The sequence below is a fragment of the Triturus cristatus genome, chromosome 11, assembly GCF_964204655.1.
Source record: "Triturus cristatus chromosome 11, aTriCri1.1, whole genome shotgun sequence".
Classification (NCBI taxonomy): Eukaryota; Metazoa; Chordata; class Amphibia; order Caudata; family Salamandridae; genus Triturus; species Triturus cristatus.
The window spans coordinates 412,493,674-412,506,271 of NC_140594.1; the positions used below are offsets into that span (position 1 = coordinate 412,493,674).

Sequence of the window (12,598 nt, forward strand, 5' to 3'; positions counted from 1 at the left end):
CGCGGTGCTGAAGGGTTCGAGCGCGGGCGGGGCCATGACGGAACGGTTCCGTCATGAGCACAGCTCAACCGATGCTCATGACGGAACCGTTCCGTCATGAGCATGGAAGGGGTTAATTGACGCCGGCACTTCAAAGCCTCCAAGAACGAGCTGTTTGCAGTTTTACAGCGGTTTTCAACTAGGCCCGGTCCGTCCACTGAGTTTTCTGCGGAGCATATGGAGTTCCGAAAAAACTCCGCTCCGTGAGGCAGAGTTTTTTCCTCGCTCGTGCTCGCCAGCGTCAAATTGACAAGCGCTAGCGAGGAAAATCCACCTCACTGCGAGATTTCTCAACGCAGGCGGTCAGATTTCTCAACGCAGACAGTCACAGATAATCACGACCGAACCTTCTGTTCGCGTTGAGAAAGCTGCCGCTCGGGTAGAGAATCTACACGAGTGGCAAGAAAAGAAGCAGCGCCCTCTTGCGCTGCGCATGGTGTCGTTCGTGCTGATTTTACAGCGCAGGACAAACACCCTGTGCTGGAAATCCACTCAAACAGCATGACCAAACGCACACCCCTGCTTGCGGAACTCCGCGTAGCACGGCTGACTTGTTTGGTCACTTGAACTCCGCCCAAGCCTATTTTCAACTTGTTTTCCCTACCACCTTGTGAATTCGGCTCCTCACGGGGTGACCGTGTGAAAGGGGCCGATATCGTGTGTCACACGGTGGCACCGTGTGAGTTGGCAGGTCTGGGAAAGCATGAATGAGTTGCATGTAGGCACCACGCCTGAAGTAGCAAGCAGTGCGCAGGTCGGTTTCGAGGTGCGTTGATGGAGGCCTGTGTGGCTCACAGATTGAGGTGCATCAACTCTACGCATTGTTAGTGTCTGTCTGCAGCTAGACTTCCAGTCCTGGATATCGACCCTCAACTCCAGGATACTTTGTTTACTCACTGAGGACATTAGCCTGTCGGTTTTAAAATGTAACTTTTCAGAGCGGAGCGAGAGAGCGTCACTGAGAATCCCGGGAAAGCAACACAAACCTTAAACGGTGCCAGGATCTATGAAAAAGTTTACATTTACGCTCTCCAATGCAGCATGCTTTACAGCTTCCTCTGATCTTTTTCTTAGTGACTCTATTGATGGTTTCCTAGGATCGATTTAACTACTTAGAAGGTGGTTCTTTCAAGTTACATTTAGTTTCTATCTCATGCACGTGTTGCTCCAATTAAGGAACCTGAACTCAGGCGCCAAGAGGTGATTCACTTTGCAGAACGCGCTAACCAAGAAAACCCACTCACTCTCTTTGTCTAGCCAGATCAATAACAGGAACTAAAATATGATTTTAAAAAACACTGCTGTACAAACAAACAGTTAATAATGTAGTTAATGTCAAAGCAAGTTTTATGGTCCCGGCTGTGCCGGATTGGCTCGTGCCACGCGGAGCGCGCCTGCCAGACAGAGGGGGAATAAAGTGTACGCTCACTGCCTAGTCTGAGCATATCTCACCGGGCAGCGGGACTCCAGCAAGACTGGGCCCGGAACAACAGCCCCTCCCCAGCCGCCCCTTGATACCTGGGACGAACGGCGCCCCTGTGCTGCCGGAAGCTGGCGGGACCAGTGCGGGCCATTTGGGACCCGACTTCTGTTGGGGGTCAGGCGGTGACAGAGAGCCCTGGGGTACCTGTGGAAGGAGGTTCCGGGACTGTCTGAGAAGCAGGGTGCAGAGAGGTATTACCAGTAAGGTTCTCGAGGGGCGTCGAGACGTGCAGGGAGCAGGATGCAGTGGGCCTTGCAGACGGCGCTCTTGGCCGCTACCGCCCTCTGTTGGGTAAGTCTGCCGTAACTGCACGGGACGCGTTCTTTGCAGCAGGCACGTTAACCCTCCACGCTTCTTTATAATGAGCCAGAACTGACGCTAGACCTCTCGCCAGTAGGAACGTTCATCACCAGTTATTTCGCCATTTTTATTGTTGCTTTAAAATTGCTGGAGGTACAAGGAAGTTCACGTGTTTTTAAACCAAAAGTTTTTTTTAAACACAGCGCCATCCCACCAAAGTCAACCACAGGTGCGGCTGCACCGGTCGCACCACCCTAAAGTAGAACAAGAGCCGGTGCCGGCGCGAGACCATGTGTGTGCAAGCACCCGTGCAGCGCACTCTGCAGACCACTGAAATGTCACTATGAATCTTTTTTTTTCCAACTCTTTTTCTTTTCTCTTACGTTTCCCCAACTTAAGCCCTTTTTCTGCCTGAGCCTGTTATTGCACCTACCACATAGGTTCTCAAGCACTTAAAAACAATACACAGCGAGTACCCTCTGTATTGCTAGCATGAAAATACAAACTCTGGGTTCACTTCTTGTGTCATTTAAACAGCACAATTTCTTTGGTCTCCTATTTTATCGTTATATCCCAGGGCCGTAGCTTCAGGGAGGTGTTTGAGGTATTAAACCCACCCAATAAATATATTATCTAATAGATAGTTGGGTTCAAGTACTTCTACTCTGCTATGCTAAGGTGTGTGTCGGATTTCACCTGGGGTCAGACAAAAAAACACACACACTCTCTCTCTCTCATCCGTTTTGAGGGCCTTTAAATATGATTATTTTAGAAAATACTGTGTTTTAAGTATCCCTCACAATCCGCACTATTTTCTCTTTTCACTGACCCTTAAGCCCCCCTCATGTGCTGCTTCCCATATAATGAGAAACAAAATGCCAGCGTGAATATCGGAAAATATGAAGCTCGCGCCCCCGCAGTCTCACTGACCAAGCCACGCCCCTCTATATCCCTGAATTCATAATTTTTTTTTTTGTGTGTGCACAGTTATATAGCGCGAACTCGACCTGAAGGTATTGGAGCGCTTTACACGAGCACCGTATTTACATTACACATTCAGGCACGGGGAGATTAAGTGATTTGCCCAGAATCACAGGATGTGGACGCGACCCCGAGGCTCGAACCCTGGTTTCCTGCACCAAAGTCGGCAGTTTAAGCCAACAACGCGCCCGCTCTATTATTGTTATATATTAATAAACAACATATGGCACGGTTAAATACAGTTACTGCACTATCAATCAATCAATAGTTCTTTATTAGGTGGTTAAAAACCATCATAAAAGAGTACATATATATACAAGTTAAAAAAATATTAAATCGTTATGCAAGAACAATGACTGTGACTATATACATTGAATAATCCTTATTCACTAAGCATACATCATAAAAAACATAATCACAATAACAGGTGGGGGATCCTATAAAGTTAGTGAATGAAGCTATCCTCTCGTTACCCTAAGTCTTAATGCAAATTTTAGGAAACTAATAACGGAGCACAAAGTTAACGAGTCGCTGGCCCACTGTAGAAAAATCAGTGCATCTTTAGCTCGAGTGAACCTGGCCTTTTTTTAAATTCCCTTTAAAAATCTACGTCTTGGAATTGCATACTAAGGACATAGAAGTACAAAATGAAGGGTGTCCTGCGGAGACTTATTGTACAGTTACTGCACTAGCTGCAGTGGCATTAAAACTCACAATTTACAGGACCAGAGTCTTACCACTAAATTACTTTCAAAATTAACGGACTTTTCTTATAAATTACGCATTCACCTAATGGAGAGACTTTGGAAATCGTTTAATTAAATTATGAAAATTGTTTTCAAAGCTAAAATGAACTGTTGTGTTTTATCTTGTGCTTTTGTGATATTTTTTCTAAAGATCGAATTGAGATTTAGAACTGACATCTTAATTGAAATTTTTTCAACGTCAGTGTCTTCATCACGTCTATGAAAGTCTTTAAATAATGGAATCACAAAGTCCAATTTCATTCCCATTGATTAATTAGAATTCTATGAAACACAAACGCTCCGTGCATTTCACTATCAGTTGTTAGCAGAACATTGCTAAGAGCAGCTCCAAGGACATGATGGCAAATGCAAGTAAATCGTGTTTTTAAACATCTAGTTACATTTTTTTTTTAAACTTGGCCTAAAGCCCCATTTTCTAACACAATTAACGTTGTTGATATGTTTAATACCGACTACAGATTATTAAATAGTATATAATAGCATATAACATATTGTTTTCTTTAAATATGTTTCTATACTTACCATGACAAATCCTTAATTTACAATTCACTTAAAAATACATGTTGAATAATTAGTGTTTAATCGAATTAAAATACTATTCCAGGGGAGCTCCGGGGAAATTCACAAACTTTCGGCCCCATAGTTTATTATCAAATCAACCAAAATCTTCATAGTATCATGGGGACAAAAAACATGGGTCCCATAATGTGGTACTTCTGCTCATTGTATTTGTATGCATTTCTTAGAATCAGAAAGGTTGCGCGTCATTTAACATGATTAATAACTAGAGAAATGAATAGACATAAATCAGGTCATTATTGTACATTGTGGGGTGGCAATGGGATGAGAGACAGGTGTTGACAACATTTCGTGTGAATATATTCAATATAGGCAATTTCTGCAAATACGCCACAGCAGTTTTTGATGTCTGTAAGGCTGTTTCTATGCAAGAGTAGGTTCTTTAGCAGGTCTAATTTTGTAGTTTTGTAAGGTGTGTTTTGAGGGCGATTTTACATTTAAGCGGAAGCGTATGGCCATACGCTGAGTGATAAAGTGTTCCATAGAAGCAGCTGTTGCATCTCCACATAACTGAATCATGATGACACACAAGGGTGTTTGGACAGCGGCATGAAATATGGGGTCTGTCATGTGATAAGCTGGAAGAAGCAGGAGAACCCCCTGCAGTATTTTGGAAACAAGTGTGCTGTATGTATGGGGCTCTATTTTCGGCTGAATGTCAACGGTCTTGGTGTCTGTGGAAGGATGGAGAGGGAGTCTGTGGAAGTGGAAGAGGATCCTGGCTGCACAGTTCATGACCTAGTTGGGGATGGAGATGGATGGCTGGGGAGGGTGAAGAGTACTCTGTCCCAGTAGGCTCCTCTGATCATTGTAAGGGTGTCAATTAAGGGATCTAGAAGTTTGGAATGGAAGGCGCTGACTAATCTTTCTAATGTTCTGTATCTGGACCCTGGCAGTAGATGAGATGAATACATGCAGCTATACGGAAGAGCCGAACATGCTGCGGATCCTTACTTATGTATCCTGTAAACAGGCAACATAGCATATATGTATGAACGCATATAAATATTACCAGAACCATTAGATATGGCAATATAGGTCCTTATTGCACATTACCCTCTATATACTTTTAGATTACTTCTTTATTTTGGGGTATTTACATTGAAAATATTTTTTTTTCCAAACAGGGAAATCTGTATTGTAAACAAGACGTAAAATACTAGATTATTCTGTTTGATTGTGTGCCTTAAAACAAGAGAAACATATTTAATTATGCAGATAAGAATGTAGAATTTTTGATTAAAGAACACATTCCATCTGTAGATGGGAGAGACTGTTGCAGCTAACAATGGTCACTGATTTGAATCAGAATGCTCAGATTTCGTTTAGCTTTCATGAATAGAACAGTGATAATATACCAAATGTAATGCTCATGACCCCGTCTTGATGTAGCAAATGACTTCACAAATGACAAACAATATCTTGCTAATTACATGGCATATTACATAAGCATTAGGATTATGTTTGACATACCTATTGTGTGAAGCCCTCATATTTATTGTTATTTTGTGAAGTCCTAATCACTGCACACAACTACTAAATTTCACCTGGAGTCAAAAAAGAATGCCACATTTATTACCAAATAAACATTTTTATAATTTTCTCTTTAAACTGTGCATCCCCAACCTGATGAGCCTGCACAAATGTAAATTTACTAAGAGTAAGCAAAGCATGCAAAGCGCCTGCCAAATTTCCTGTAAAATTTTCAAAGGGTGCTAGTTCTAGGCAAATATTTTAAAAACAGCTTTCATCTGCCACAGTATATCTATCTTTCAACTTTTCAATGCCCACCAGACACATGTTTGAAAATTCATTTCTCAAAAACTACTGCATAACAATGGGCAAAAGTACAATTTTCCCCATATGTTTGTAAGCGGATAAGAAACTGCAGAGAAGTCTGCCTTTCCACATTTGCTTGCATCAGATTGGAAAAAGGGCGGAATGCAGGCCAAATGCCCTGCAGAAAAAGAATTCCTCATTCTGGACATCGAGAAATGCAAGGAAGGAGGAATTCTTGTGCTGCCCAGCACTGCTGGGGCTGGCCATTGTAATCAACTTAGTAGTAATTGAATTATGTAAATTACATATTGAATCCTCGGGGGTTGTAGTTGTCTCGGTAGACATCATGAATGTGAACATACGTATGTAACAGGGTTTCTTCCTCGTTTATATTCCTTTATCTGAAATATGGATTGACTTTATCCATAGGATTGGTGATCTGCTATCCTCCCTGGGTTTCTTCCTCGTTTATATTTCTTTATCTGAAATATGGATTGACTTTATCCATAGGATTGGTGATCTGCTATCCTCCCTGGGTTTCTTCCTCGTTTATATTTCTTTATCTGAAATATGGATTGACTTTATCCATAGGATTGGTGATCTGCTATCCTCCCTGGGTTTCTTCCTCGTTTATATTCCTTTATCTGAAATATGGATTGACTTTATCCATAGGATTGGTGATCTGCTATCCTCCCTGGGTTTCCTCCTCGTTTATATTTCTTTATCTCAAATATGGATTGACTTTATCCATAGGATTGGTGATCTGCTATCCTCCCTGGGTTTCTTCCTCGTTTATATTTCTTTATCTGAAATATGGATTGACTTTATCCATAGGATTGGTGATCTGCTATCCTCCCTGGGTTTCTTCCTCATTTATATTCCTTTATCTGAAATATGGATTGACTTTATCCATAGGATTGGTGATCTGCTATCCTCCCTGGGTTTCCTCCTCGTTTATATTTCTTTATCTCAAATATGGATTGACTTTATCCATAGGATTGGTGATCTGCTATCCTCCCTGGGATTCTTCCTCGTTTATATTCCTTTATCTGAAATATGGATTGACTTTATCCATAGGATTGGTGATCTGCTATCCTCCCTGGGTTTCCTCCTCGTTTATATTTCTTTATCTCAAATATGGATTGACTTTATCCATAGGATTGGTGATCTGCTATCCTCCCTGGGTTTCCTCCTCGTTTATATTCCTTTATCTCAAATATGGATTGACTTTATCCATAGGATTGGTGATCTGCTATCCTCCCTGGGTTTCTTCCTCGTTTATATTCCTTTATCTGAAATATGGATTGACTTTATCCATAGGATTGGTGATCTGCTATCCTCCCTGGGTTTCTTCCTCGTTTATATTTCTTTATCTCAAATATGGATTGATTTTATCCATAGGATTGGTGATCTGCTATCCTCCCTGGGTTTCTTCCTCGTTTATATTTCTTTATCTCAAATATGGATTGACTTTATCCATAGGATTGGTGATCTGCTATCCTCCCTGGGTTTCCTCCTCGTTTATATTCCTTTATCTCAAATATGGATTGACTTTATCCATAGGATTGGTGATCTGCTATCCTCGCTGGGTTTCTTCCTCGTTTATATTCCTTTATCTGAAATATGGATTGACTTTATCCATAGGATTGGTGATCTGCTATGCTCCCTGGGTTTCTTCCTCGTTTGTATTCCTTTATCTGAAATATGGATTGACTTTATCCATAGGATTGGTGATCTGCTATCCTCGCTGGGTTTCTTTCTCGTTTATATTCCTTTATCTGAAATATGGATTGAATTTATCCCTAGGATTGGTGATCTGCTATCCTCCCTTCTCATGGGGAAGTTGCTTTGAAGTGCACTGTCAGGGGTCTAGCCAATGTATTTCCCTTAATGCAGGTAGCAATAATGGAAATATATTGCCCAGCCTCTCACAGTGCTTCAAAAAGCAGCTGTTCAATTTTTCCACCTATGAGCAGGGGATAATCCTCAATTTCGCGGGTGCAAAAAAAAAAAACAATTGAAATTCCCAAGTGTCACTTACTGTGCGAGAATTGTGCCTAGCCCAACAATACAAATAAATGGACTTCGACCAAACCAAGCGAAGGCTACGGGACGGGGCATACTTTACAATGAGTTTAGTGATGAAGGTAGGGCTTTTACAGTGGAGCGCTTTAAAGATCATACAACTGACTTTGAAGGTGCAGCGTTGGGCGACCGGGAGCCAGGGAAGATTTTTCAAAAGAGGGGTGGCAGAATGCCATCTAGGCTGGTTCAAAATCAGTTTTGCTGCCTGATTCTGCACCATCTGAAGTCGTTTCAGAAGGAACTGGGGGAGGCCCAGATATATCGAGTTAGCGTAGTCTATGTGGGAAATCACGGTTGCGATCACCACCTGTATCAGGGCTTCGTGGGTCAAAAGGCGGCGAACCTTCCGGATTTTTCTCAATATAAAAGTCTGTCAAATATCTTGTGGATTTATCAAATGGGGACCACCCACATTTAAATCTCCCTGCTTGATGGACTCAAAATGCTAAGTCTCCGGCAAATTTTGGGCCGATCCATCAAACAGTGTTTAAGTTAGTAAGGCAAATAATGTTTTGCCCACCTCTAATATATATGTGTATATATATTTATTACATAGTGGCGGCTGCCACTGTGTAGTTATAGTGAGGACCGAGTTTCAATAGGAAAAGGATTTTTTGGTTTACTTATAAGTTTGGTACCAGTTCAGGAATCGTAATAAAACTTTAAAAAAAAAATAAGATTCATCCACCTCAGCTTTTTCTGCAGGGGCGTTTCCTTCCTTAGAGTGTTGCCTCCTCATATCCCCCCCCGTCCTAATTGAATGAAGTGAATGCAAATGTTAACATATTCTTCAGCCCGCGGCTGCGGCAGTCAGCTGTCAGCCGCGTTCCAGTTCCTTTCGAGTGGGGCCTCCGAGGGCGTGCGGCAGGCCTTGAGGGGTGGGGCTTAAATAATATGATTGACAGCAGAGCAGAACGTGTTCTGCTCAGTGACTACCAGTGAACAACAAAGTGCGCATGTCGGGTTGGACTGGTGCCTTTCCCTGGCCATTTTGACATGCGCACTCTTGAGAAGTCTCACCTGCACAATTAGTGAGCCAGGGGGAAGCAAAGCTGCAGCCCCCAGGTGTCCTAATGAGCAGTGAGTTGGCCTGCCCAGGCCAATCCTGGCGCTGCTCTCATTCTGTGTTGATAACAAGGCAGAAGCGTCTGGATTGACTCAAAGACGTGGTTAGCGGTTACTAGGGCCTCTGGTGCACACTGCAGAGTCAGGCAGCGCCGGGGTAGGAGTCTCAGCACTGTCCATGGAGCCTTAGGAGCATAATGACCCATCACTGTGTTACTTTATTGTGAAGCCATGCAGTGATTGGCTATTCTGCCCTTACTTCTGAGCCTCTCTCTCCCTCCCCTCTCCGCGTGCGTTGCCGGTAACGGCATTGCACACAAGGGATCATGGAGAAAGAGACAAGAGGACTCAGACGAGACTGCACCTGACATTGTTACCTGAGCCTTCGAACCTGATGAGAGCCGAGGACAGTGTCTGATCAGTAGTACAAAATGAAATACTGATACTGGTGTTTACTGATGTTGAGGTGTACGGTTAGTGTTAGGACCCGCTCGGCCCCAGCAGAGGGCTGGTAGTGATGGTGTAGTGGCGCGTACCTGTGGCAGTAGCAGTCTCAGCCTTAAAGGTAATGCAGCTCGAGAGTAGTAGAGATTAGTACTGTTTCGGTCATTCTTCTGATTCTGTGGCGCACGCAGCACGCTGCCAGAGTTTAAAAACGGCAATGCGACAGCAAGTAACTCAGGCCTTAGGCTGCAGGTGGTATTATAATATGCGCTTCCTGTCTGAACACCTTGTCGGAGAGTGAGTGCATGAAAAACTAAAACATTTGGTGGTGCATTGCTCCGAGCAAATGTTTAACAGTTAGTTGCACAGGGTGCTAATAATGTAAATATTCACGTTAATTAAACGACTGCTGTCCATGTTTTTCAAATGACGTCATCTGTTATGTAGAGGGATGGCAATAGCACATTATGCCTGCTAATTAACCTGAACGCTCTCAGCTGACAAACGCAACTGCAACAATTTCGGTGTTTCACCACAACACCCATTGCTTTTTGACACTGACCCATATTCACAAGGATGGGGCAGCACTAAAAACTAAGGCCAGTTAAAACCTGGTCTTAGGATGGCAATATGAAGAGAAGTTTTTAATTTCTCCTCATATTTTGCTCTTTAGAAACTGCAAATCGCCTTTAAAGATTGTTTATATGCAGGAAGGCCTTCCAGCGCATATCAATCGACCCTGCAGTGCAGGCACCCTTGCAACATGGCACAAGGGTGCCTGCTCTAGCACTAGGTAGCTTTTTTAGCACCAGCGCTAGGGGAAACGGAGGGGTGCACTGTATTTTTGTAAATACAGCGCATATCTGTGTTTTGAAAATGTCAGAGCGCGTCGTTGCCAAATTTGGCGCTGCACCACGCTCTGACATTTTCTTGTACATATTTTCTGATATTTTTTGTAAAAGGTGACAGCTGAAAGGCGCCTTCAGGTCTTCAGAAAGGCACTGACCGACTGCACGTCTGGGCGAACGTGTTTTGTTTTCTTAACTCGGATTTCCCAGAAGTGAGCACTCGAAGGCAGCAAGGTTTGGGGAGATGGCATGAATGAGAGATACTTTAGGATGATGCCGCCAACGCAGACTGTATTCCTGCTTATCACGGTCAGTCAGTGCTGTAGTGGCAACGCACAATCTAATGAATATTCTAATTTGAAAATCTACCTCACATCCAGGAAAATTAATACTTTGTTTTCAACATTTAACAGAAAAATATCAATGTCATGCCACTGCAACTAAATGCATTGTTGTTGCAGCCTAGATAGTTCATTTATATTAAGATGTAATAAATCATGCAGTTTTTAGTCGAAAGACATGGGTGAAACATATATCTGTGCTCTACCACTAATGCATTTAGGGCTTAATTACAATGGCAGGGAGACCGCCACCAACAGCCTGTCGGTGTCGGTTTCCCCGCCATTTTCAACAACTTTACTGCCCGACACATTTGGATGGCGGGTGGCTGTGTGGCGGTCGGAAAGGCCGACCTCGACAGATCCGACGGGCTCAAGGAGCCCATCAGTCCATCGGAGGCAGAGTAATGCCTGCAATAGTGGCGGTGCCTGCCAGGCACCGCCGTAGGCATTACAATGTTCCTTCTGTCGGCCCTTTCATGACGGTGAACCTGCCATGAAAAGGCTGGCAGAAAGGGACATCGGGGGGCCCTAGCGGGCCACCTTACCCCCTGGCCCACAGACATGGGACCTGGGGGGCACCTATGGTGCCCCCCTGCATACACCTGCACCATGTTTCATGCACTGCATGGTGCTTGCCACGTTGTGCAGGGCTATGTGTGGGGTGTCTGTTTTGTATTGTCAATACAGAACATGGACAATGCGACCGCCACAGTAGCGGTCGCATCATAATTAACCTAAGGGCCCTTAGTCTTGTTTCCCAGCATGCAACAGAAACATCCTCTAAATATGAGTGGGGCAATGCCCCTACGCTCTAAGGCAGAAGCCGCTGCTGCCCAGACTCTCAGTGGAAACACCTGGGAGGGTCATTCTTTGAGAAACAACATCGGGCGTCTACACATCCTTTTTCTGTTTCACGGACAGTATTGCCCTTACACTGAGTCTTACCTGCTTCCTCACTGACTCTGTTGTGTAAGGGGCAATGACACATTTGGCTTTTGCCCTGCTAAAGGTTTCACTGTGGGATAAATAATTGGTCATTACCTAGGTGAAGTAATAATACCTGATCCTTTTATGATCCGAGGCAGCTAGGGATTTGTTGGTTGTGGCCTTCATTATTAGTCGAAAGTACTTTTATGTGTTGTGAAGTTGTTTTGATTTGCTTTAAAGTATTATCTTTTGAAAGTGATGTATTTAAATCGAAATTATATTGAGCTGGAACAACATTTCAGCCACATTGTTCAATTATCTATAGATAATGAATGTAACCTTTGTTCTTGTTATGTACATCTTGTTTAATGGCTCCATAGGCTAGGTGTGCGCTGTAAAACCTGCATATAAGATATGCCTACTGCAGTTATACAAACATCTATGATGCATATGTTGAGTGCATAAAGCACCGTACTCAAGGCTGCATTATCCCAAGGCAATGTTGTGTATGACATGCAAAGTTACGAGAAAGTGTTCATCATTATGCAAGAAAAAATGAAAGGCGGATTTGAGAGGACCAAGCACAAAGGAGACACACTAACTAGAATGCATCGTCAGCAGTGTCACGGTTGAAACTGCTTGTTTGTTCAGCATTTTGTTGTTCTGTTAGTTTTATTAGGTCACGCATTCGAGACCTCTTGTATATAATTTAGTATATACTTGTATGTGTATGTACTTTGTGGGCTCTGGAGATCAGCCCCATGACTTGTCTGCTCCCGCTTAGGGACTTTTTTTCTGTTCAACTGCCTCTATTAAACTGTCTTGATAGAAAACAACCAGTAGAGGTCAGTAAAATACCAGAATTGCTTTCTGCTTAGGAGCTTTCTTTTTTTAAATTCTTCTAGCAACTGCCTCTATTTAACTTTCTTGATAGGAAACGACCAGCAGAGGTAAGTTAAA

At 43.2% G+C, this 12,598-nt stretch overlaps 1 protein-coding gene across 1 annotated transcript in view; it reads left to right on the forward strand.

Moving 5' to 3' along the window:
- The first annotated feature begins 1,438 nt into the window (after positions 1-1,438).
- The window catches only part of NPC1L1 (NPC1 like intracellular cholesterol transporter 1), a 163,615-nt gene continuing 152,455 nt past the window's right edge, over positions 1,439-12,598 (forward strand). Inside the window, 1 exon segment of the mRNA XM_085636098.1 lies at positions 1,439-1,813. Within this exon segment, the coding sequence (XP_085492224.1) occupies positions 1,763-1,813 (51 nt within the window). The 5' untranslated portion in view covers positions 1,439-1,762.